At 55.3% G+C, this 26,182-nt stretch overlaps 2 protein-coding genes across 4 annotated transcripts in view; both read right to left on the minus strand.

Moving 5' to 3' along the window:
- Nucleotides 1–484: 484 nt before the first annotated feature.
- On the minus strand, nt 485–11,123 carry PBK (PDZ binding kinase). The gene is made up of 8 exons (XM_052810098.1): nt 11,043–11,123; nt 10,020–10,089; nt 8,849–8,939; nt 8,105–8,247; nt 6,189–6,358; nt 5,128–5,257; nt 3,250–3,426; nt 485–949 (listed from the first exon to the last, which is right to left on the minus strand). The coding sequence occupies exons 2-8, from the start codon at nt 10,066–10,068 to the stop codon at nt 744–746; spliced, it is 966 nt and encodes a 321-aa protein (XP_052666058.1). The 5' UTR covers nt 10,069–10,089; nt 11,043–11,123; the 3' UTR covers nt 485–743.
- Nucleotides 11,124–11,864: 741 nt separating this feature from the next.
- Nucleotides 11,865–26,182, minus strand: part of SCARA5 (scavenger receptor class A member 5) — a 38,919-nt gene continuing 24,601 nt past the window's right edge. For 2 of the 3 annotated variants that reach the window (XM_052810244.1, XM_052810243.1), the window contains exons 7-9: nt 20,507–20,554; nt 15,341–15,535; nt 11,865–12,130 (exon numbers count right to left, since the gene is read on the minus strand). In XM_052810244.1, coding sequence (XP_052666204.1) covers nt 11,994–12,130; nt 15,341–15,535; nt 20,507–20,554 — 380 coding nt within the window. In that variant the 3' untranslated portion in view covers nt 11,865–11,993. The remainder of the gene's footprint in view (nt 12,131–15,340; nt 15,536–20,506; nt 20,555–26,182) is intronic. The other variant, XM_052810245.1, reaches the window with a different exon arrangement.

Here is a 26,182-nt window from a genome sequence, read left to right on the forward strand (position 1 = left end):
GACAAGTATATGTGTTGTAACCTCTTTGTCTCCAACCAGCTGAAGGCAGGCATTTCCCCTAACAGCAGGCTTTCCTTTAACAAATCCCCAAGAGACGGTTTTTTCTTTCTTGACCCTAGACCCTTTTCTACCATGGTATGATTCTGTGTAACAAGCTGCTTTTCCTTGAGCTTGCTGTTGTGTCAGGAAACCTTTTCCTTGAGCTTGCAGCTGCTTTCCCTCAGTAATGTTCTTCTGTTAGCTGGGACTGTGCCCTGACCACCTCAGGAACACAAGTACTTTACAGGAGAGCCCTCACCAAAGCTTGCACATACCCAGCAGACACACATGCTCCTTAGGAGGAAAAATCCACCACTTACATTTTTTTTTTTCTTAACCTCAATGTGAATTTTTAACATCTCAGTCACAAAACTGTTGTTAATTCAACACAAAGAGGGAGGGAAGGGTTTTAAAACAGCTGTAAGATGACAACTAAAAGCAAAACTGTTGCACAGAGCATGTAGCTTATTTAGGAACAAGTGCAGGTGCAAGGGGATTGCTCTAGAAGCAGAGCAAGCCCCAGTCACCTCAGGCATGTCCTTAAACCAGGGGTTAGAGTTTAATGAGTTTAGGCTCTGGTTTTTAAGTACACAGAGCCGGTTTCACATACTAGAAGGCTAAATGCTGCAGGAGCAGCCTTACTCTTCTAAGTTTAATCCTTCAGCTCCTGCACCCATGGCACGGGTATGGGAGCTTGGATGCTTTTACTCCTGGGGCAGACTTGCCTCCAGTACTTCCATGATGCACGCAGCCGAGGGACGCTTCTTGGGGTCCTCACTGGTGCAGACAGAAAAGAGGTCGATCATGTGCTGGTAGGATGAGTCCAGTTCCTCCATGTTGAGGGCTGGGCGGGTTCCCAGGGCTGCATAATATGCTTCCTCATCAAAGCAGTCTTCATCAAAAGATTCATCTGCACAAGAAAGTGGCAAAGGTGTTGGGAAGGGTGCTGGAAACCGCGCTGCTCCCTGGCTGCCCCTCATGCATCACAGGATGGTTTGGGTGGGAAGGGACATTTCAAGTTCATCTAGTTGTCCCCCTGCCATGAGCAGGAACATCTTCAACTATAGACCAGGTTGCTCAGAGCCCCTTTCCTCATAGCAGAGGTGTTCCAACCCTCAGATCATCTTTGTGGCCCTCCCCTGGACCCGCTCCAACAGGTCCATGTCTGTCCCGTGCTGAGGACCCCAGAGCTGGATGCAGGACTCCAGGTGGGGTCTCACCCGATCAGAGCAGAGGGGCAGAATCCCCACCCTCAACCTGCTGGCCATGCTGCTTGGGATGCAGCCCAGGACACAGTTGGCTTTCTGGGCTGCCAGCGCACATTGCCAGATCACATCCAGCTTTCATCCACCAGTAGCCCCAAGTCCTGCCTTGCAGGGGTGTGGTGGGCTGTGACCTTCATCTCAGCTTCGCTATTCCTTTGTTATCCCTAATTACTGCCTAGGATACATCATTACTTTGACTTAAATCACTTATTTTGAAGCTCTATCTACCCCCTTTCTCCCAGGAGAATAACTCTGAGTCACCCCTGCAGAGCTGGCTGGGAAAAAGCTCTGCAGCCAGGAGACACTGAGAGCAGGAGAGTGAGGAAAAATCCCCTGGCTGCCTAGAGACCGAGTCAGAAAACACAAGCCAGCCTGTGGGTCAGTGCCAGCGCAAAGGCTGGAGCAAGAGTTTTCCCAGCACAGCCCATCATAGGATTCTTAGCTTTGTATCACTCCAGGGCACAGATCTGCCTGCAGGCAGCTGTTAGCAGCCCCTGCCCATCCCATCCACTCCCTGCCTTGGCTGCTCGGTGTAACTCTGAATGACAGGGTGGCCAAGAAGGCCAACAGCATCCTGGCTTGTATCAGAAATAGTGTGGCCAGCAGGACCAGGGAAGTGATTGTTCCCCCATACTCAGCACTTGTGAGGCTGCACCTTGAATACTGTGTTCAGTTTTGGGCCCCTCACTGCAAGAAAGATGAGGTGCTGGAGCATGTCCAGAGAAGGGCAACAAAGCTGGTGAAGGGTCTAGAGCTTATGAGGAGCAGCTGAGGAACTGGGGTTGTTAACCTGGAGAAAAGGAGGCTGAGGGGAGACCTTATCGCTCTCTACAACTACCTGAAAGGAGGTTGTAGCCAGGTGGGGGTCAGTCTCTTCTCCCAGATAACAAAAGGACAAAAGGAAACAGCCTCAAGTTGCACCAGGGGAGGTTTAGATTGGATATTAGGAAAAATTTCTTCACTGAAAGGGTTGTCAAGCACTGGAACAGGCTGCCCAGGGAAGTGGTTGAGTCACCATCCCTGGGGATATTTAAAAGACGTGTAGACATGGTGCTTAGGGACATGGTTTAGTGGTGGACTTGGCAGTGCTACGTTAATGGTTGGACTTGATCTTAAGGGTCCTTTCCAACCTAAATGATTCTGTGACAAATCCCTGCTTCCCCTGTGCTTTGTCAGAGATGAGCAGGTGTTTGGCAGCCTGGGTACAGTCCTGAGCACCCTTAACCTGAGCACAGCACACTTCCTTTAGCTTCCCTTTTCCAAAAAGGCTCAGCTGCCTCAAATATTTTTGTGCACCATTTCAAGCACAATGTCATTTTAAGCTTTTCTGGCCGCATCATTTTGGTGGTATCTCAACAGCATCCACCACACAGCTACAGCCTGACAGATTGCTCCTACACTGCCGTGATGGCAGAGGACATGGGATGGAGCCGGAGGACAGCCGAGCACACTGCAGGGCTCCTGGGGACATGTTTCAAGCCTACCGAACTGCACTGACGGGCATCTGATGAGCAGCTGAATTTCAAAGAGCTCTATCCAGATGTTAGACAAACAGCTGGAGCACTTAAAGAGCACTGGTTTGCAATGATTAGTTACCGTCATTTATCAACTTCTTATGGTGGAGTTAAGCCAAACGAAGTTGAAAGCAGCCCAGGCCCCTGCACAAACACTGAAGGAAGCCGGCAAGCACCCGCTGCAGAGCAGCCTTGGGGTAGTGCTGAGCACCTCGGTGCTGCAGCGAACTCCCCACTGAACTCCTCGTGAAGAGAGGCAGGGCTGGGAGACGCAGCAGGCACAGACACACTCTTGCAAGCCCTTTGGATGGCATCTCTGGGAGACCCAGCATTTTGGGGGTACTAACACATGCTGCGGATATCAATCCTACTAAGAGAGGAAAGCATTTCTAGGAGCAGAAGTTGCTCACCAGCAAGGTATAGAAACAAACCTTCGTCATCAGGGTCGCCGCCCAGGTTGAGGTGGGGCATGGAGAGGGTCATCATTTCCCAGAGAGTCAGCCCAAAAGGGAAGATGTCGGCCTTGTCGGTGATCACGCCGTCATCCTGCAGGGCTTCCTTGGGCTTCCAGGGCTCAGTGCCGATGTAGTACATCTCTGGGTCACTCACTGGAAGGAAACACCACAGCTTGGGTGTCTGCTGGGACTTGCAGACACTAAGACACAGTCACAGCTCGCCACACAGCAGGGATTTAGCCTGTCAGTTAGCTCAGGTGTGCTGAAGCCACAGGGCGGGATCTTTTAGGGGCCTGAACCTATTTTTCATTCATATATGTGTAGTCTCAAAGCCCCTGTAACCTGCGGCTTGCTCTGCGGCAGTGCCAGACCCACTGGGGCTCATGCTTCTCCTCCACAGGCCTGGCAATGCGTGTTGGGGACTGCGCAGAAACCTCCGTGAGATTTCACAGTGGAGCGTCCGAGGCCACACAGAGCGTGGAGAGAAGAACAGAAGGCCAGAGCTGTGCTCTGTAGCTTAATCCTGCTGTAAGACACCCCACAAGGAAGAAGTGAGAAACTACCTGCATTTTACCCAGGTTTCTCCCTTCCTCAGCTTGGCCCCTGCTGGGGAAGCAGGACAGATGTGACAGCAGTCACAGGGCACCTTGCCTAGACAACACCAGGGGACAAAGCCAACCCGACCCTGGTCCTCACAAGGCTCTGTCAGCCTCCACCACACAGTGCCTCCTGCCAGCCATGCAGTCCTCCTGTTTTCTTTACTCCAGCCCAAACCAAGTTCTCACCACTTTGTTCAATTTAATGCCTCCTTGATCTTAATTAGCCTTGGGAGAGTTGAAATGATCAGCTCTCAGCCCGATGAAGGAAAAACCAGCTCTGACTTGATCCCTTATATCCCTCTCTCAATTACAGGCCCCACTCCCAAGAGGAGAGTGCCACATTTCCACCCCGCTCTCCCTAGCAAATTCCCGAGCTGTCAGCAAATCACAGCTGTTCAAGAAACTTTTTTCTTGGAGGGCTGATCTTCAAAGCCCGGCCTGTAACAAGAAGCGAATGCCAAAATCCCTCAACACTTCACGGGTTGTTGTGCTTTAATCCTTGGCTACCACACAGACAGGGACCCAGCACCCTCGCTGTCGGTGGGTGCCGGTTGTCTCCTCAAGACCATGAGGAGGCAAAGCCAAAATCAGGGCTGGGTGGAGAGGACTTCTTCCTGTTAAACCAGCCCAGAAATTGATACTTTAACCACACTCCTCTCCAGGAGATTACGCTGGGGCGCTGCCTCCAGCTCTCTCGCTCCTTATAAAATGGAACAGCTACTAATAAAAATGTAATAGAGCAGCTTTATAAATTATGAGGCTGTCGCAGGCCCAAGCGCTGTGTAAAGCAGTGGAGAAAAGCATTCTTGTAATTAACCCAAACACATTCCTGCTGTTCACAGCCAAGCCACGACGCCATTAGACATCTGCTTCTCATTTACATGAAGTCTTTATAATGCTCACAGTTGGCTCGTGCTTCCTTCTAGCCCTATGAGAAAGATTCATTTACTTAACTCTCTGGCAAGAGCATCTCCTCAACAGGGTCCAGCAGGGCCTGATCCAGCATCCCATGTACAATGGCATTCCTGCCCATGGGAGTGAATGCGTGAGCATGGAAGGGCACGAAACAGATGTCACAAGTCTGGAGAATTAATGCTGGACCTTCCGAAGATCCCCTTCACCCGCACATGCTGCAAACGACGAGCCAGTCCTTCCCTCTGAGGACACGGAGGGGTAAGTGTGTTCACTCTGCTCCTGGAGCCAAACTCTGGCAGCCACCATGCATTCAGGTCCCCTTCCCAGCAGCCCGACCTACCGGTCATGTTCTCATCCAGGGGCAGGGACACTCCCACATCACAGATCTTGATGGCTTCAAAGTCACCTTTAACGACCACGTTTGAAGACTTGATATCTCCGTGGAGCAGCTTCTTATCGTTGTGAAGATACTAAGAGGCAGAGAGGAGTCGTTAACACCTACTCACAGACACAGCCATGGAGAGGCAGGAAGAGCCATCGGATTTGGACAGCAAAGCACCAACTTCTTAATGTTTAACAAATTTAGCCTTAAAACCTCGAGGATGGGTACCTGTAACATGTACAAAACAGGGCAGGTTGTTCCACCCAGCCTAGTTTTGGAGGCTTATGGTTGCCTTTTAGTGAAAGACTGCAAGAAGCGCCTCTAGCAACAAGTACTTGAGAGCGGGTGTGAAGCGCGGGTATTAGCTGATGGCCAAGCACACACCTGCATTATCCCTGGAGCTCAGAGCTGCATCTCCTCAGCAGCAATAGCACAGGACTTGCTGCCATGGCCAGGTCAGCCTGTGCTTTACCCTGACCACTGGCATAGCCCAAGGGGAGGCTCAGAAGCCATGCCGTGTTTAGACAGAGCACCGCTGAGTCTCCATTCCCCCCTTTTTTCCCTAAAAGCAACCCCAGCGCGGCAGTGGCTGCTGCAGCTCAGTGAGAGGAGGTACACAAGCAGCACCAGCTGGCAGCCACGGGCATCAGCTAAACATTTTCACTGCCAAGACCAGCTGCCTGGTGCAGCAATAAGGATGCAGGAGCCAGCAGCCAGCCGGCTAGCGAGCAGGGACAGCAGGTAGTCCCAGGGGAGGGCAGCAGGACATTCGTGACAAAAACTCCATTGCATCTGCTTTTATATTAATTCAATCTCAAGCTTCAGGGCTCGGTTTTTCACCTGAGTCTGTACAGCACCCCGGAAAAAAAAAAACCACCCACCAAGGCCTTATATGAAGCGTCACAGCATCTGCTCTCCATCTGCCAGCATGGCCCTCACACACCGAATTAGTTTATTTTTCCAGTGTCACCAGTGTATACGATTCCACACAGAACAGCTATGGTTAATATTAAACATACCTTCAGCCCCCTCGCCATGCTCAAGGCAACTTTGAAAATCGTGGCAGCAGGGAAAGGGCCCAACTGTTCTGCACTTCTTTCTTCAATTAAGTCATTGAGAGATTTTTCTCCTCCGTACTCCATGGCCAGACACATGCTTCCATCATTGGCCTCGGTAAACGCACGGTAACCTTCCAACAAAGATTGATTTGTTAGAGAGCCGAAGCAGTTTCTGCGTGCTTGCCGGCCCAATGGAGCCAGAGCATTTGGGGCTGCTACCCAGGTGCTTTCCCAGCGGCTCCGACCAACCCCAAACAAATTCACATGCCGGGGGGACCTGGCTTGCAGCTTTACATGGCGAGGTGAAGCCACAGGAATGTCCGTGGAGACCTGCGTGGGCACAAGCCACAAACCTTGTCGAGGTAAAGGGGCTCCCTCCTCCAGGAGGGCACACAGACACCCCCCTTGTTGCTTCCCAGGTCAGCTTTGCACCCCGTGCCAGGGGCAGGGAGGTTTACCCCAATCTTTGTGGGACAGAGAACCAGGAGAAAGGAGGGAGGAGAGCGGCAACAGATCTGCAGGACAGACATTCCCAGTTGCAAAGATAAGGGGCCACAGAAGCAAGACAAAGGGCGGGGGGGGGGGGATGTTTGGGAAAGCCAAGCCCTCATCTCACAGGGGCCATTTCACAAGGTTAAGACTAACGCCCATACAGACTGTCATGTAATCTTTCCTCCTCCGTGTTTTACTCCTGTCTGCAAACAATATTCTTCAGGTGGAGTTATAAACGGCAAAGTCTTGCATAATGGCATAACAAAAGACTTATCCCACATGTGATTTACAGCACCTTTTACGAAAAAGCAGTGAAATGCTTGCAGTGTGAAAGGTCGAGACTATCTTTGCTCTTAAATTCCTGCCAGAAGCAAGACATGCCATTTTAGGAATACAAACAAAATTCCTTGCACGCAGGATTTCTAACACAAGGGACCACAACTAGATAGTTTAAAGCACAAATAAGAGGATAAAGTCAGACAAAGCTGCTGTTCCAACCGGCAGGAGAGATTTTAGACAAGATAAGATCAGAAATGAAACACAGACTAAAGCAGCTTCTCAAAACATTCCTACCATTGAGAGCCAAGAGCCTCACAGAGCCTCAATTTTCACTCACAAAGGTGTGTCATCAGGGTGAGACCCGGAGCCTTATTCCGCACACAAAAGCCATCCCAAATATCACTAACACATTGCCTGTCCTCTGCAACTTTATGGTGGTCTCTCCCTTCCCTGAGGCCATTAGCTAAAGCTGCGGTGCCGGCGCAGCCCTGGGGCGGACAGTGGTTTCTCCAGAACCAACCCGCAGCTCTCCTCATGCCGGAGCTGCCCCGCAGCACAGAGCCGGCAGCGAGGCACCTCTCAGCTCCCGGGGCCACCCCAGCACACCAGCGGCTTGTGAGTCCCACCGTAACTGTTTCTGTGGGGTAACTTACCCAGACAACCACCTCTCAGTGACCAACGCCGATCTCAACAGGCAATGAAGCACCAAGGGCCGTCTTCTGCCACCAACCGTGCTGCCCCGGCAGCCCAGGAGCACTTCCAAGTCCCCATCACGCAGGGCAAGACTAAGTTGATTTAATAAGGTCCACAGTGGGCCCAACCAAAGGCACAGGCAGCCCGGCAACCCATCTTCAAAGCGTAAGGACGGGGCAAACACGCGGTGATCCTTCCCCTGTGCATCCTCCCAGCCACCGCACCCCGGGGCTCCAGACTTCCAGAGCCAGCTGGGGAGGTCTGTAACCCACAGCCCTCGGTGCGAGAGGAGCACAGAGCTGGGGAGGGCAGAGAAACCCTGCAGCAGCCTCGTGTCCCATCAGCTGGCTCCAGAGTCAGCTCCGACAGCTTGGTTTGCAATTGAAGCAACACAGGCTGTGCTGCAAACTTACCCACGATGTTGGGGTGCTGGAGGTTTTTCAAGATCTTGGCTTCTTCGTTCAGTCTCTGCTGATAGATGCTCTGCTGGCTCCTGTTGCATTTGGAATTAATTTTCTTCACAGCCCAAGGGGAGCGAGACAAACCTCTGGGAGATCTGCATGGGAAAACCCACACATCTCAGAACCGCTCCGTTCATAAGCAGCACCATGGTTAAAGCTCACACAGGTCACTGAGGAGCTATTCTGGAGAGCGCCTGCCTTTATTTTGTGGAATTAATAAAGAACAATGCTAAAATAAACTAAAGTTTGCTAGCACGCACACCGCAGAGGTGCATAGTAATGCTTTGCCCATATACAGTGCTCCTCCATTGAATTTTCAAGCATTTTAGAAAAGGAGATTTGTACAGATTTTCATTTTCAGGTGGAGGAGCTGAGGCTCGGCGAGGAAAGCAGCTTGCCCAGCAGGCCACAGCAGAGCCAGGAACAGGCCCCAAATGCCTGAATTCCAGGCCAGGGAAAGGCTGATGGGGTTATCCCAGAACGATGGGGTCCTTCCCAGCACCAATACCTCCAGCACACACAAGACAGCTGGAAATCCCACACCCCTTCCTCGACTCCGTGCCCATTTGAAGGGGTGCAGGCAGCATCAGAAGGTCAGTGATGGCAGCACTTTCCATCCCCTATATTATTCTAGAGGAAAAAAGATGCCAAGCCCTGTTCCCAAGCAGCACCTCACACCTGCGCTCTCACACGTACCTTTTCATCAAGTAGACGTTGACCCCAGTGCCGTATCCAAGCTTCTGCATGAAGGGAGAGGCTGGGATGGTGACAGAAACTGCCCCCCCATCTAAAAAGAAAAGAGAAACCCAGCCTCGCAAATGACTCCATACTGCAGATCAAACAGCAAGCAGCGGCTTCTCACTAGGAGTTCTGATGCTCTAATTACAAATCACACTTATGATTCTACCGTATGCGCTGTGCTATGTGCGGAAGGAGTTTGGATTTTTAGAAAAGCTCCTTTCCAAACCCCCTTTCCCCCAGTATCTTACCAAATTCGAACTCCAGTCCCACCGAACTGTCACTACCACCCTGGTTAGGTTTCTCACCCAGGACAGCTCTCTGTAAAGCGCTGTGCAATGTTTTATACTCAAGCCTGATCTTAGACGCAGCTTTTTGGTTCCTATCTACTCTCTGGTCTCAGCAACCGTACTGGGTTTGGCTGGGATAGAATTAATTTTCTCCACAGCATCTTGTGTGGGGCTGGGTTTTGGATTTGTGATGAAAATGGCATCGATAACAACACGGGGATGGTTTAGTTATTGCTGAGCAGTGCCTGCACAGTATCAAGGCCTTTTCTGCTTCTCACGCTGCTCTGCCAGCGAGTTGGCTGGGGGTGTGCAAGGAGTTGGGAGGGGACACGGATGGGACAGCTGACCCCAAATGACAACAGGGACATCCCAGACCATATGACATCACGCTCTGCAATAAAGCTGGGAAGAAGGAGGAGGAAAGGGGAGACATTCGGAACAATGGCGATTATCTTCCCAAGTCACCGCGACGCAGGATGGGGATGGCCAAACACACCCACCTGCCGATGGGCAGCGGTGAATGAACTCTTGAGTTTGCTTTGCTTGTGCACGCAGCTTTTGCTTTAGCGATTAAACTGGTTTTATCTCAACTCCCGAGTTTTCTCACTTTTACCCTTCCAATTCTCTCCCCCATCCTGCCAGGGCAGGGAAGGGAGCGAGCAAGCGGCTGAGTGGCGCTGAGCTGCCCGCCGGGGTTAAACCACGACACCCACCCCAACAGGCCGGTTTAACACCCATTGCCCCCCACCCCCGTGGCAAAGCACAGAGCCCCCAAAGCGTTCTGTTTCCCCACCAGCCCCTCTGGCAAGATTTAGGGCTCGCGCCCGAATGCGACTCACCAGATTTCTCCCTGTGGGCCAGGCTGTTTGGAGACTTGAAGGCTTCCATCGCTGCAAACTGTCCTGATTCCTACAGCAGAGAGGAGAGACTTTATTACACCTCCACCCCCAAAAACGCTGGAGGGAACCACTCAGGAGGACGAGCTGCGCGGGGCTCAAGCCCTAATCCACGCAGTGGCATTACAGATACCATGACAGCACATCAAAGGACATAAAATTACATAAATTACACCCTTTGGGAGTTCCCAACTGCTAATTTGGCTTCTCCCGGCTCTGCTCAGCAAGCGGGTTTGACAGCTGAAGCGGGGATGTCCTCTCCAGCACACCCAGCTCCGTGGGCTCCCTCCTTCCCCCGTGTCACCCCGCAGCTTGTCACCGCTGTGTCCCTGGCGGGGCTGACCCCCCCCGGGCCAGATCACAGAGGGGGAATGAACCCCGTAACGGGTCTGGGGGTGGGGGGGGGCTCTGAAGTCGGGCAAGAGTCTGGGACCAGTGCCCTAAGGGAACTGGCAAGCAATGTGGCACAAAGGGAAGGAGCTGGCGGGGGGGGGGGGGGGGGGTGGTGGTGGTGGTGGTGGGGCGTCCCCAGGCTGACCCCATCAGGACAGCCCCCCCCCCCCCAGCCCTCAGCACAGCCGGCACCACGGCGGGGGTGGGACTGAGGGTCCCACCTCTGGGGTGAAGGGGGGGGGGGCAGGCAGGAGGGGACTGCTGGGGGTGAAGGGGGGGGTCCCAGGGTGGGGGGGAGACAGGAGGGGACTGCTGGGGTCCCATCTCCGGGGGCGACGGGGGGGGTCTCAGGGTGGGGGGGAGACAGGAGAGGACTGCTGGGGCCATCTCTGGGGGTGAGGGGGGGTCCCAGGTTGGGGGGAGACAGGAGAGGACTGCTGGGGGTGAAGGGGGGGGGTCCCAGGGTGGGGGGGAGACAGGAGGGGGCTGCTGGGGTCCCATCTCCGGGGGTGAGGGGGGTGCAGAGGCCTCCGGGGTCCCACCTCAGGGGTCGGGGGGGGCCCGGGCCGTTACCTGCCGCCGCCGTTTGAATCCTTCGCGCGGGAACCCCGCCCCTTCCTCCCCCCGCCCCGGTACGGCGGCCGCGGGCGGACAAAGCACGGCGGAACGCGGAGGGGGGGGTGGGCGGAGTCAAATCTCGGCGGGGGCGGGGCCTGTGGGGGCTGGGAGGGGCTTGGGGTGGGTCTCCCAAGGGGGGGGGGCACAAAGGTCTTTTGGGGGTGCTTTTGGGGGGGGGGGGGCTGTTGGGGGTCCCCGAGGCTTTGGGGGGTATGGGAGAGGGCACCCGGGTGTTTGGGGGGGGTCTCTGTGGGGTACCCAAGCCCCTGGGGGGGGCTGTGTGGGGCCCCCGAGCCCTTGAGGGGGTCTCTGTGGGGTCCTCAACCTGTGGGGGAGGGTCTCTGTGGGGTCCCCAGGCCCTTGGTGGGGTCTCCATGGCATTGCCAACCCCTTTTGGGGGGGGGGAGTCTCTGTTGGCCCCCCAGGCCATGGCGGGGGGGGTGTGTGTGACCCTGGGGTTCAGCCCTTGGCGGGTCTCCATGGGGTCCCCAAGCCCTTGGGGGGTCTCTGGGGGGTCTCCAAGCCCTTGAAGGGATGTTTCTGGGGGGCCCCAAGCCCTTGGGGGCAGGACTCTGGGTGGGCTGGGGGGGGGGGTGCTCAGGCACCCCAGGGTGCTCTGTACCCCCACCCAGCGCTCAGGGGCTTCTTGAACCAGGGCTGAGCCGGACCCAGGCTCTGTATTTACGACCCCCCCATGCATCCCGCCGGACCCCCGTGAATCCCCACTGCTCTTTGAACAGCCCCCCCCCCCTTCCAAGCATGGCTGTGCCACCACGGTAGAGAATAATAAAAAGGCATTTATTTCTCTAATAATAAAACCATTTTGGGAAGCACAAGTGAGATTCGCAGGGCGGGCCGAGCCCCCCGGGACCCCCCCAGCCAGACCGGGGGTGTCATCCCCCCCCATCACGGCGTCAGGCACTTGACGCCGGCGTCCTCGGCGTGGCCGCAGTTGGTCTTGCCCCAGCTGGAGAAGCTGCAGCGCAGAAGGCTCTCCTCTGTCCCCTTGCAGGAGACGTCGTCCATCCAGATCCTCCCCGTGCCTGCAAAAACAGGGTCCCGGTGAGCGACATCGGTGGGCACCGGCATCGGTACCGGCACCGGCATCGGTACCCGGCACCGGCACCTCGGTGGATCCCTTCCAACCAAGGGCAGGTGCGTCGCTGCATCACCAGGATAAAGCAGAATTCAAGCCATTCTTGAGCAAAAGGCTTCATCCGTTATGAAAATTCCCTCCCCGAACTATTATATCGGTCCTTCTTTATAGTAACGTGTATTAATTTTGTTAAATTATATATTAATTCACATTATACACTGTAATGTAAAGAGGTAGTGGAGTTTTACTGGAGATTTTTGCATTTTTCATGCTTAAGTAAAACAAACTAAAGTGCTAGAAGTAAGGATTTTGCTTCTTGGAAGCTTCAAGCTGTCCACAGAGATGAAGGATGCCCCTGGACAACCAAGATAACGGCAGCATCTGATAGCCCCCCTGATACGGCTTTGAGACCCTCCCAGCATCATCTGGCATCATAGATCAGGAACTCGAGCAAGACTGGCTCTAGGGACGTCTGGATCAATAGAGAAGCAGCAAAAATGCTGCAAAAATAGAGTTGCTTTCCAAAGTTTTCCTATGATTAGTAATTAGTAATATGGATGTTAGGGATTAGTCCAATTGTGTTGTACCTGAATGCTTGAAGGGGAGAAGAACCCCATTTAAAACCACATTTGGGTGCCCCAATTTGGCTGGGACACCTCAAGTGCAAGAACAAATATTGACTCCTGTAATTTTACACTTTGCATCCCAGCCTCTCACCTGGGTCAGCATGGGCGAGGTGCGAATTTTTGTGGCACATCCTAATTCCCCATCGCTGCAAGCCACCGTCGCCAAAGCTCTGTGCCAGGGTCGCTGCCTAAGGGATGGGGGGGGGATTCTATTCCCCAGCCCGAGCCCCTTGACAACAGGTTGGCAAAACCTTCCGTTTTCTTTGTGGTTCGTTTTTTTTTCCAAGGGCACTATTCACACGGCGTGTCCCTCAAGGGTCCTTACTGGGGCCAACGCTATTTAATATCTTGATCGATGACCTAGATGGTGGGATTGAGTACACCCTCAGCAGGGTTACTGATGGCACCAAGCTGAGTGCTGAGGCTGAGATACTCTAGAGGGAGGGGATGCCATCCAGAGGGACCTTGATGGGCTCAAGAAGTAGCCCATGTGGACCTCATGAAGTTCAACAAGGCCAAAATGGATGGACAAAAAACTGGATGTGACCCAGCAATGTGCGCTCGCAGCCCGGAAGGCCAACCGTGCCCTGGGCTGCATCCCAAGCAGCGTGGCCAGCAGGTCGAGGGAGGGGATTCTGCCCCTCTGCTCCCATCGGGTGAGACCCCACCTGGAGTCCTGCATCCAGCGCTGGGGTCCTCAGCACAGGACAGACATGGACCTGTTGGAGCGGGTCCAGAGGAGGGACACGAAAATGATCCGAGGGCTGGAACACCTCTGCTATGAGGACAGGCTGAGAGAGTTGGGGTTGTTCAGCCTGGAGAAGAGAAGGCTCCAGGGAGACCTTACAGCAGCCTGCCAGTACCTAAAGGGGGCTTATAGGAAAGATGGGGACAGACTTTTTAGCAGGGCCTGTAGTCACAGGACAAGGGGCAACAGTTTTAAACTAAAAGAAGGGAGATTCAGGCCAGATATAAGGAAGACATGTTTTACGCTGAGGGTGGTGAGACGCTGGCCCAGGTTGCCCAGAGAGGTGGTCGCTGCCCCATCCCTGGAACCATTCAAGGTCAGGTTGGACGGGGCTCTGAGCAACCTGATCTGGTTGAAGATGTCCCTGCTCATGGGGGGGGGGGGGGGGGGGGGGTTGGACTAGAAGGTCTTCACAGGTCCCTTCCAACCCAAACCATGCTATGATTCTATGAGTCTATCCATCTGCCCCCGCACAAACACAGACCCCAGCTCTGCCTGCACGGGTGCAGCACAGTCCATCTGGCACGTGGCAGTGGGGTAGCCCCAGATTTTGGGGGCTACCAAGCCCCTGGAGATGCACAATCCCTGTCCTGGAGGAAACACCCCAAGGAGAGACACCAGCCGCCAGCACGCAGTGGGTTGTGGCCGTGGCAAGGCACTGGCTGTACCACGCTCCATGGGGAACGGATGGGGTCCTCCTGCCCCATCGAGGATGTCCAAAGGTGGCACCGTGATGTGGCAGGACCCTTGGGGCTGCACCTCTGCATCTGCTGAGCATCCACAAGTTGCTGGCTGGGGGGATTTGGGTGCTTTCATTGCTGTGCCGAGGGAGCCACAGGAGGAGGAGCAGCAGCTCTTCCCAGTTGGGACAGCCCAAGTCAAGCCCATGCCCCAACACAGGCTCTGGATGATGTGCGTGCCAGAATCCCAAGTGGCTGTAGCAGCTTAGGGGGGTGGTGGGAGACGAGGGTGGGAGACAGGGGGAAGAAACCTGGGTGTGAGTAGCCAGGGCAATGGTGGTGAAACAAGCTCTGAGGTCTCCCAAGGCTGGTGTGAAGGACACCAAAGCTTGGAGGGGTCCAGCTGCACTCACAGAGCAGGTGTGGTCAACTGGCATGGTCACGGCTAGATGATGGCCATGGTGGCCACCTGCTTGTGGGATCCATCGGCTCCTTGGCAGCCCCGAGCAGTTGGAGAGAAGGCAACTCAAGGAGTTAAAAAGCCTATGTGGAAGGGGAGCTGGCCTGGGCAGAAACACCCTAACCCAACAGTTTGGGGCCAAAGGCCACCCCTCCACCCGCCAAAGTGTTCCTGACATTTCCCCTATGTTTTTAAAAGCTTTTCTTTTTTTTTTTTTTCCTTTTGTTATTCTAAAGAGAAAATAGATCTCAAAAGTCACGTCCGGCTGAAAAACCCAAAGCGTTCGTTCAAAAACAACAAGCCTGGGGACGGTTCTCCGGTGCTGAGTCAGCGTGCGGCAGGGCGTGCGCGCCGAGGGAGTCGGAGCAGAGGAAGGAACCGCCTGGGCCGGCGCCAGTGATGTGCTTGCACGCGGTCCTGCAAGCCAACGCCAAAATATTTGCAGACACCCGGGGCTGGCTGTGCTAAATAAACTGGTGTTGGACCAGACCGAAGCTTCTCGGGCCATCACAGCCCATGTCTTGCTCATGGGGGACATGCTGGCTGCCTCCAGGCTCATTTCTGGGGGGTCTCTGGTTTATTTATGGGCTGGCCTTAGATATGGATGCTGGGCTAGGTGGGGGTAGAGGTGGAGGGATCTTACCTTGGCCGAACCGAGCCATGCGGTACACCTCCTCGGCGCCTCGGAAGCCCAGCATCCGGCACACCACGTCTCCATCCTTCTTGTCCCAGCCGTCGTCGCACACCGTGCCCCAACGCCGGTCATAGAAGACCTCCACCCGTCCCTCGTGGGAGCCGGAGCCATTCACCAGCCGAATCATCCCCTCCTCGGCGGCTGCTGCCGGGAAGAGAGAGGGAGGTCAGAGGGGACGTGGTGGCATCTCCAAGTGCTGCCCCTTGCCCACCTTGGACCACCTCCTGTGCCCTCCCCGGGGTGCCCGTGGCTGCAGAAAGCACTGGGTGATGCACCTCCAGGAGACCTGGAGACATCCCACCAGCATTGGGTATGGTGCTGGAGGGGTCCCATCAAACCCAGGGTTTTGTTGGAGAAGGCTGAGCCTTGCAATGGCCATGCCAAGATGGGAAACCTGTTTGCAGCCTGAAAGTGCTGCACAGAGGGCAGGCACTGAGCAAGGATCGGTCCTGAAGCCATCAAGGTGAGACCAAATGGAGACGGCTCAGGCTTGCAACGAGAAGAGAGATCTGAACAACCGTGTGGGAGAAGGAAGATGCCAGCAAAACCGGGGCACAAATAGTTTCCAAAAGGGACTAGAAAGGGAATCTCAGGTGATTGGGAGGCTCTTCCAGCCTCAAGACAGGACCCTGGACCAAGTCTAGGTTGCCCAGGTGGACCCTGACTTCATGCTTGAGGGGACAGTGAGGGGAGGCTCACGCCGGTCCGAAATGCCAAACTGGGGTGGGGGGACATGGCTTGTCCTCTTCCCCACCGTGGCATTGCTCCCTCTGCTCCCAGTTGCCTTTCTGTGGCTGCTCAACCTTCCTCCCTCCATCACCACTCTCCTGCTAGGGGAGACAAGCATGGTTGCCCTTCATCCTTCAGCCAGGGAGAAGCAAGCGCTGCTGGTGGTTTATCTGACAGGGGAATGACCAAGGAGCTCAGTACCAAAACCAAACCACAACGGTTCTCCCTCCACCCCCAGCCAAGGAAACCCAGCAAAAGGAACATGCCACAAATCCCATTATTTGGGATGAGAAAGGGGTCAAACGGAGAAAATCGCTGTCAGGCAGCTGGGCTCGCTCCGTGACTCACCGCGGGCTGGGACGGCAGCCGAGGGTGGAGCTGGGCTCCCCCAAACAAGGTTGTATTGCAGCTGCTCGGAGATTTTTATTTAAAGACATTTTCTCAAAGCCAGCATTGGGGTTTGGTTTTTTTTTTTTCCCTATCAAAACACACATTCCCATTAGAAATGTTCAAGGATATTACTTCTCAAATGCGAAGATAAATGGGCTTTGGATTGCTGTGTGAAGCATTTCCAGGCAGACCAAGATCTCCTGGATGACCATCAACGCTCCATCCAGCTCATCCTCTACATCCCATGCTGGTCCCTGGCGGAGAGGAGGTTGGGGGGCTGCACCCCGCTTCCATGCCACCAAAACCACCACAACCACAGCCGCCACCAAAGTCCCAGCAATGTAAAAGGGAACAAAAACTTCTTGTCTGTGATTTTGCCGGTACATGGACCACGGCAGCTTCTCAAGCGATGAACCCAAAAGGTCTCCACCTCACGAAGAGGTGACTGGTGCAGAGGGAGCTGCCGAGCGCTGGGTAAAATCTGACATTGGTCGAACATCTGCTTTAACTCCGCGGTGGTGGGATGTCACGGGCAGCCGTGCTCGGCTGAGGTATCTTCAGGCACCTTGGCTAACCAAGCTGGTGACCATGAGGTTGGCAAAGCAGTGTCCCAACCTGACCCAGGCTCTTGGGGCTGGGAGGTGAAGGGTTAATGGGACATTTAGAGACCAGAGCAGCATTTGGGACCTGCTGCACAGAGATGCAACGGGTTTTGGCACTGCTGGCTGGCTGGGACCTGCACAAAAGTTTGTTTTTTTCATGTTTCAGGCTCTGGGTTTTCCCTGGCTCGCTCCCAGTGGGAACAGGGCCACCCCTTCCAGTGACCTCCAGAAAGCACAGTCCTTGCTTGGCCTCGGCACCGGCCGATCTCCCACTTCCAGGACCTGCTCGGGGTCAGGCTCAAGAAGGGGTCTGGAAACCCTGAGCATGTTTTCCTGGATCTGGGCAGAGCATCAGGTTCACCGAGGAGCCAGGAAACATCTCCTGCTGTCCCTGAACCATCCCACTGATATTATTCACAGCCCTGCCGTGGACGCGGAGGGGTGGCATCACATCTCAGCAGAGGGGCTCGTTTGGGATGCTGCCGGCCGTCATCTTCGACCAGTCCCTGCCCTCTGGGATGGGATGTCTCCTCCCAGCCATTGAGCATCTTCGCTGAGGCAGCTGCCTTGGCTCACCCCAGGGATGGTGTCATCTGAGGGCTGGATGAAGCGACTCTTCCGAGTCGAACACGTGCGCCGGAGCTGCGGACGCTGCCCGGAGAGCTGCTCCTACCAAGCCAAGCTTGTGCCGGGTCCAACGCTGGTGTCCCCTGCTAGGGAGCCAGCCCAGCCTCCCCGCTCCAGGCGAGCAAGCGGAGGGTGGGATGCGGCCAGGGAAACCCAGGGTCCAGCATTTCTCCTTCTCCGCTCGGGTTGAGGTGGCGAGCCACGCAGTGTCACCTACCTGGCTCCACGTTTGGTGACCCCAACCGCCGGCACCGCGGCACCCGGGGCGGGTCCCCTCGCCTGCTTGCTCTCCCGGCACCAGGGAACACCGTGGCCTTGGGACCATTGTCCCTTTTGCACCCTGGAGCATCCTGAGGCAGGGGATCCTTCCCTGGGTGCTGCCACCTCAGGGCTGGGATGGCTACGGGAAAGCAACAGCTAAATGGGGCATGGAGGCCCCCACCAGGCATAATCCCCTCCGTGAAACCATCCAGCTCTGCCTCCAAAGCTGCCCACGTTCCCTGGTGCCTGGAGAACAGGCAGGTGACTGACGATCCAGGACCAGCTCCCTATATCCAACATCAGCTCACTGCTCATCCTGTCCAGGACCAGCTCCATATCTCCAACCCAAACCAGTTGCTCATCCCAAAGTCCTCATTCCTCCCCCCTATGAGTCTGTCCTCACCCCAGCCCTTCGCTGGATGCTCATCAGAGCCTGTGAGTACTGGAAGACGAAGACTGCTTCCCTGAGGAGGGGAAGAGATGTGCAATCAGGGCACGGATCCAGGCACGACCAGGACGTTCCCATTAATCAGCAGGGTGAGGGCTGCTAATAAAGCCACAGAGCTCAGCCGCATGAGTCCTGGCCACAACCCTTCCACTTAGCCTCTAACAAGCATTGCTTAGAGGGCTAATAAAAGATAATAAAACCCAGAAGTCTCCTCCCAAACCAATGCCAGCTGCCCATAACGGCCCCACAGCCCAGCCCAGCCCGGGGCTGTTTCCGTGCCCACGAGCCCTGGGGACTCTGCAAAAGCTGCAGCTGGAATCGGGGCTGTGCTCGGGTCCTGGCCCCGGCGAGCTGGCGGAGCCGTGGGGAGATGCACCGGGACCGAAGCGGGTTGTGCTCCAGAAAATTGTCCAGGAACAGGCCCTCCTGGTCTGCAGCTCCGGAGGAGCATCCCAGCCGTGCTCTCTGCCTGCAGCAGCCCCATGCCTGCAGAGTGGCCCAGCCCTGTCGGTCTCAGAGCAGCTCCCTGGCCCCTTCCCTTTCCAGTAAACCCTGAAAGCATCATCCTGTGCGTGTGCATTTGTTTTGCTGCAGCAATTACTTCCAAACCCCTCGACCTCCCCGCCGCCCATCCCCCAAAAACAGCAAAACAAGAAAGGAAAAGCTAAATTGGGGAAATAACTCCTGGTGGCCGAGAAAACAAGGGCCTGATTCTTTGCAGCTGGGCTGAGATATCATCTCCCCCGTGGTAATGGAGACCATCTGCCCCTAGTTCCCTGGGCTCCGCACCACCCTCTCCCGCTGCCCCTGCTCCGCTCCAGTCCCTTTGGTTGGGGAACATGGATGCAAACATCAAGTTTCCAGGGGGCAGATGTGGGTTATGTCCATCCCAGGAAATTAAATAGTGATATACCCCATCATTTGTACTTTGCGGATGGGAACCAGCTGCGCTTGCCCACCAAGCAGTGGCTGGAGGGGGCTGGGGTCCTCGGTCCTTGCTGGGGTGCTGGTACATCCCACTGCGGTGCTCCCTCCTCCCCAGCTGCCTCTGCTGCTGCTCCCCTTCTAACCCTGCCATGACCCTGCTCTTGCTTGGCACCGTTTGGGTGTCGTGGTGGCTGGTGGCAGGGACCTGGAGCCCCTGCATGGGCACCTGAGGCAGGAGGGATGTCCCCAAGGAGGAATGTCCCTGGGCAGGCAGGAGGGATATCCAAAGCTTGGAGGAAACCATCAGCATCTCCAGGGATCTCAGGGACAAGCTCCTTGCATGGCATAGCCGTAGCGCAGCAGAGTGTGGGCAGGATCCAGCCCCAGGCTCATTCCCTGGCATTTCTTGGCTTGCCAGCCCAGGAGGCCAATGCTGGGGAGCGGTTAGTCTTGGCCCCAGAAGAAAACCTAAAGCTGGGCACGGCCGTGGTCAGCAGCACAGTGTAGCCCAGGTGCCTCCATCCAAATGGGCATTTCCATCTTTGAGCCCTGGAAAAATGCTTCCTCGGGCCAATCCTGCCATGGGGCGATGGGTGGAAGAGATGTATCCTTCCAGCCCCTCATTCCTCTCACTGCCAGCTCCAGGCTGGCCCCAGGTTGGTGATGATGCTGTTTGCCAGCAAAACGCCGGCGCGGGTGGGCGAGCTCAGCCCTGAACTTGATCCTGTTTGTTCCCTGGGAAAAAGTGGGGATTAGAAACTCCCGGCCAGCTTCGGGCATCCTCAGTCCAACCCCAAGAGCCTGGCCGGGGTCTTGGCATGCCAAGGGTTCCTGGGGCTGCAGAGCAAGATGCTTCCCCTGCTTGGCTCTGCCTTAACATCACGACCACTTTCCTCGAGCATCCTCGGTCCTTGCACACTGCTGACATCTCTCCCACATCCCTGCCGGCTCCTCCTTGCCCAGGCAGGGAAACGCAAGGACGGGGCTTAGCAGCCTCATCCCAGCAGTGACCACTGCTTTCCTGCCCACTTTGCAGCAGGCATTTATTTCCCCCGCAGGCTCCTAACCCCTCCAAACACCACCGAAACCATGCCCGGAGCACCGGGGAGACAACTGCGAGCGAGCGCTTACCTGTGCTGCCGCCTCGGTCCCCCTTCTCTCCCTTCGGGCCTCGGTCACCTGGGAAAAGAAAGAGCACAGGGCATAAATCTAGCTAAAATCAGATTTTTACTGGATATCCTGCTCTTAGGTAATGCTGTGTGTCTGTAGCTCTTGGAAGGCTTTATCAGTTTGGGGAAACTGAGGCACGAAGCAGCAAATGATTTGTCAGCCCCTCTCCTGACGCCGCAGCTGTGCTGCAAGGCGATGGGACCCACCTTCTCACTCCCCCACCTTCTCCCAGGATCCTCCTTTTTAAAGGCAAAACCAACCTGGCCCTGGGAAAACACAGCTTCGTGCAGGATTTATCCCGCGTGGGGCCAGCCGCTCCCCGGGCTCCATGTGTTTGTATTTCATGCTCAAAGTGGCTCTTTCCCTCTGCATCTGGGGGGTGGCGCCCAGCCCTGGGTCCCCCCCTCGGTGGGGGGGTTGGAGCTGTGCAATACCCCCCCAATCTGGGTGCAGGGTAAGGATGGGAGCATGGGGAACCCCCCAAAAATCCTCCTGGGGCGCATGTCCTGTAGCAGATGGAGGACGGAGGGTTGGTGGTCCCTCCAACCATCCCACCCCCTCTGCTACCCCCCCACCCTGAACAGCCAAGCCCTTCCTGCAGGGCAGTAGCAGAGCAGGAATAAAGGAAAGCAAACCCTGAATTTGGGGCTGAAAACCCCTATTTGGGACTCAAAATGCTGCGTTTTGCTGGGGTCAGGGACAGGGATGTGGTTTCCCACAGCCTCGACGGAGCATCGACCCTTCCTGCACCCAGCTGGTACCTCCTCATGAGCAGATTTGCTGAACCCAAACCCCATATCCATTGAGAAGCAACGATGCTGGAGGGTTCAGACCAGCTGGGTAAACAGGCTGCCTTCAAAAACACGCCTATTTCCATATAAAAATAATGAGCTGAATAATTATCTGTGTCATGGCTTGGCTTTCTCCGCAGCTCGCGGGCATGGGCTGCCTCTGCCTGCATCCCACCACCTCCCTTAACCCCTGCCCAAACTCCGGCTTTGCTCCTGGCAGGCAGCAGCCGTGTTTTCCCTTGGTGTGCACCACAGAAAACACTGTCCTGAGTGGGACCATGGGCTTGGCTTTGCTGGTCCTGGCTTTGACCCAAGGCTGCAGAGGGAAGGGGCTGGAGAAGGCTCCAGGCTGCTCCGGCCAGCGATGCTCCGGGTGAGCCCCAGCCCTGCGGCACGGCCTCGCTTCGACATATCCTCCTCTTTTGTCTCCGTGTAAGAACAACAAACAACACAGACACACACACTCAGAAATTTCTTATAAAATAAAATAATAAGAAAAAAAAAAAAAACCGCGTGCAGGAAATTCTTGCCCTTTAACTTGGAGGCTCTGGGAAGGCGAGATTGCTCCCCTGGGCAGCCGCAGCTGTGTCAGATGGAGGAAAGCTGCCTGCAGCCTGCCCCGCTGATGGGAACCAGATGACAACAGCCCCCCGAGCAGCAGGAGAGAGGCCAGAGATGCTGCTCGCCAGCACGTGATGGTACTGGGACGCTGGAGTGGCCTGTGCTCTCCACCACCTTCCTTCCCCAGCCCCGAGAAAAGGGGGTTGGAAAGCAACAGTTATGGTTCTTATGTGTTTGTCCCCAAAAATCCGGCTCTTCCAGAGCAGAAGTGCTTTCCCTGCAAGGTCTGGGCTGCATCCTATAGGGCATCCTATAGGGATGATGGAGAGAGGTGAAGGTGGAAAGGTGGAGCTCGAGGGACAGGAATATATCAGCCGTGCTGGGTAGAAACGCTATGAGCTGAAACTCCTAGAGTAAATAACTGCTGTATCGTTGCTGCTCTCAGGGAGGTGACAGCAACTGGGACAAGTCAGGGACTTCAGAGATGCTGCAGGGGAAGGAAATACTCTGATGGTGGGAGACCTCAACCACCAGAAATGGTTAGAAACCCTTAAGAAAAAAAAACAAGGCAAAAAAATTCAGCATAAATTGAAACTGTACTGCACTGCTGCAAGAGGAACAGGTTGCCCAGAGAGGTGGTCGCTGCCCCATCCCTGGAACCATTCAAGGTCAGGTTGGACGGGGCTCTGAGCAACCTGATCTGGTTGAAGATGTCCCTGCTCATGGCAGGGGGTTGGACTGGATGATCTTTAAGGTCCCTTCCCACCCAAACCATTCTGTGATTCTATGAAGAGGCATGGCTGGCAGAAAGCAGTGGAGCCGGTGGTGAGACCTCTCCGGCAGCTGGGAATGCCATGGGGGAAACCAGGGGCTCCTGGCACAGGCAGAGCGAGATGCCCAGCAGCACATCTTCAGGGCCAGATGCTGCTCGCCTGGAAGCCCCGATGCGGGTGTCATTAGCCAACAGAGTGCACCCGGGTCTCCAAAAAAGCAGCAGATGTGTTCAGCTTAAAGATGCTGAGCTGTTAACAATGGGTCTGGGGGCTCTTGAGGAGCGAGAACAGGTTACGGATGGGGCAGGAGGAGCTGGTGCAATGGGCTCTGTGGCTGGACCTGTCCCAAACGCGGCTGGGGAAAAGCCCATCATCGAAGTCAATGCTGCTTTGGGATGGGTTAGTGGGTCTGACCAAAAGCATGCCATTCTAGGTGTGCTTCTCCTCCCCAGCCCTGACCTGTGCTACTGCATTGGGCTTAAACTGGGTTGGTTTTTTGTTGGGTTTTTTTTAGCTTCATATACATCTGGCAGAGGAAAGGCCCTTTAAAAGAAAGAAGCGCTTTACAGATGATGTCAACAGGCTTGCACGGGTGCTTTAAAACACTTCCCATCCCCTCTGCTTGTGCTTCCCCATCCGCCTTGGCTTTTCCTGTGCAGTCCTCCAAGCCCCTTCATTTCCTTGCTCTCCTGGAAGGCTTTTCTCCTTCTTTTCTCTTTTTCCCTTCTTCCCACCTCTCTTTTCTTCACAGAAGCTCTCCGGTGAGCAGAGAGGACAGCCCCTTCAGCGGCACAGCTTGCTGACTTCACCCTGGGGTGAAGCCCAGCTCCCCGAGGTGTCAGGGCTGGAGAGCATCCCTAGCTGGGGACAAAGCCCTTGTGAGCTGGAAAGGAGACAGCCTCGGGGCTGGGACAGAGCCCACGAGAGCCCCTTGCTGGCATCACTGCTGGTCCTCCCAGGAGGTCCTGCCCAGTGCCTTCACCCAACAAGTGTCAAGGTCTCGCTCGGCCGTTTCCCGCTGTGGGTGAATCAGTGCAGCTCAGTGTTTTTTTCTGGACTGTGCACACAATTTTGGCACAGACGCCACGACGAGTGACCCCCAGCTCTTCCCACGGCAGGAGCTCAGTCCCCACCGACGTCCTGCTCCTGGGCATCACCTCTGCTCCAAAAATCAGCGCTGCTGAGAGAGGCAGGGCACAAAACCTGCAAAGCTCATGGGAGAGGACATCACTGGAGGAGGGTGGACAGAGCTCCTGGGTCTGCAAGGTGAGGTGGACCACCACGGTCTCAGAGCAAGCCCCAGGAGAAGCTGCCAAAGCCCCATCTTCACAGGCAGAAACATGTTCTGCCTTCAGCAACATGCCAAAAACCTCCTCCTTGCCTGCACGTGGTGTTTAGGAAGGGGTCTTCTCTTATTGCCCTGAATTTATCTATAAATTAGTGATCCCTACCTTGGCTCAGTTACTGCTGTTTCCTCCTGAACGTGTTCCCTGCACGATGTTCTCCACGGAAGAGTGAAGAAGACTGATGTACACTGACTTTCCAGAATAATTTTCCCCATTTGGAAATGAGGAAAATAATACTCCACTGGGGTAATTTTGAGGGAAAATGCATCAAGGATAGGAAAATACCAACAAGGGAAAATACTCGTGACTCTGCTGTGGAGAGGAGAAAGCAGCCCTTGACCAGGTCAGACCATCTCTATGAGACGGTTTGACTCGGGATTTTTGGTGAGGAGGCTCATCCACCCCAGATGCCCCCCGCCCCACGACAGGCTGCATTTCCCAGGGAGCTGATAACTCTCCTGTGCTCAGAAGAAAGTCATTATAGATGTGTAAGACTAGTGCTGCAGAAAAACAGGCCTTTACTTAAAGCTCAGGCTTGGACCATTGCCTGGCTCCGTGTCTGTTTCCTATAAATTTCAGAGAATCCTATAAACCGTAGAAATTCAGTGCCTGCTGCCAGCGTGGTTTGTTATTTATTGGAGAAGGGGTTGGATGGAACCCCCTTATCTGAGCACCCCTGACCTCTGGGAGGTGGGAAACGGGGGCTGTAGTTTGGGGCTCCCTTCGTAGGGGACACAGCCAAGCCCTGGAGGTGACCTCCATCCACATGGGCCAGCAAGGGGAGGTGGAGGCAGGGAGCCCTGTGGTGGTGATGGGCTCTGGTGGGACCTGGGGGTGGTTCATGCCCCTGGGGGGAACACCTGATGGCTTTGCTGCCGTGGAGTCATCCTCACCCCAACCCAAGGACGCCTCCAAGAAACGCACAAGGAAGGGGGTGCATCAAGGCCACGGCTGGTGGAGCCTCGGAGACAGCTTAACCTTCTTCAAGCCAAGAGGTCTCCTCAGATACAGGGATTACTCTACACCAGTGAAAGGATGACAGCCAGAAGCAATGTACCGCATGGCAAAGATCCGACGACCCTTTGGCATGCCGTCTGACCCATCGCCTCCCAAAACCAAGAGCAGACGTGCTTCATCTCCCAAGGCAAGGGGGCTTGAGATGCAGACTGGCTTTGGGGAAGGGCCACCAAGCTTGTGGGGGTTGATGCTCTACTACTGTGGCGTGGCCACGGCTCTCCCCTGAAGGCAGGGGCTGTGCTGGGGGTGGTCTTCACCACCTCCTGGGCTGGTAAGCACTGGAGAAAGGCTTCATCCTCTGTTGTGTCTCCGGAGAGCTTCTTGCTGCAGCTGTGGTGCCCACCACGGGGTCTGTTAACACATCTCAGCACTGACCCAGCACCGCAGGGTGGAAATGTGATGCAGGAGCCCATCAACCTCCTTCCTCCAGAAGGGACCCGTCCCCCGGGGATGCGCTTTGCAGAACAAATCTGGCATCAGGGCTTGGTCCTCTGCTGAAGCCCAATTCAACTGGCCCAGGCTCCTTGGGATAATTTTCTTGTCTAATGAGTGGTTGGCACCGGCCAGTGAGAAAAACCCACTTTCCTCTGCTCCGGGGAAGGAAAGGAAACGGCGGTCCCGAAGCGCGTTGTGGTTTTGGTTGGCGGACCTCGTCGTTTGATGTGCTGCCAGGAACATCTCGGCGCCGATGTCTCCCTTGCGTTAGCACCCGTCCCTGCAGCGCTCACGCCTTTGCAAGGCTTGCACCAGGGACATAACCAGGGATTCGTCTGACCCTCTGCAGCATCAGACCAGGCGTTTTCACCCCGCAGCTCAGATGAAGTCCTGCACCCCCACAACACGTTATTGCAATCCTGCAGGCCAGAGTTACCTCCAAAAAACCCAAGAGAGAGCACTGGAAAACAAGCATGAAATGCTGATTTCTTTATTCTTGCACCACGTAGGGCTCTGTGCCCCACTGGCAGCCTCTGCCTTGGTGGGAGGATGGAGACTTGTCCCAGCCACATCATACCAGAAACCCTGGGCGTCCAGTTAGATGGGATGGGGTGATGGAAATAACACCCAGCAGCGCTCTTCAAGACTACACAGCACTGCATAAATATTGTCTGACCAGCCACGTGGCTTGGAGAGCCATCTCCAGCAGCTAAC

This window comes from Harpia harpyja, chromosome 15, assembly GCF_026419915.1.
Source record: "Harpia harpyja isolate bHarHar1 chromosome 15, bHarHar1 primary haplotype, whole genome shotgun sequence".
Lineage (NCBI taxonomy): Eukaryota > Metazoa > Chordata > Aves > Accipitriformes > Accipitridae > Harpia > Harpia harpyja.

Coding starts and splice junctions, on each gene's coding strand:
- PBK (XM_052810098.1), bottom strand. CDS start 10,068: ATGGAAGCCTTCAAGTCTCCAAACAGCCTGGCCCACAGGGAGAAATCT. Junction 8,248..8,848: donor AACGTCTACTTGATGAAAAG/GTACGTGTGAGA, acceptor TTTCCCATGCAG/ATCTCCCAGAGGTTTGTCTC. Junction 6,359..8,104: donor CCAGCACCCCAACATCGTGG/GTAAGTTTGCAG, acceptor CTTTGTTGGAAG/GTTACCGTGCGTTTACCGAG.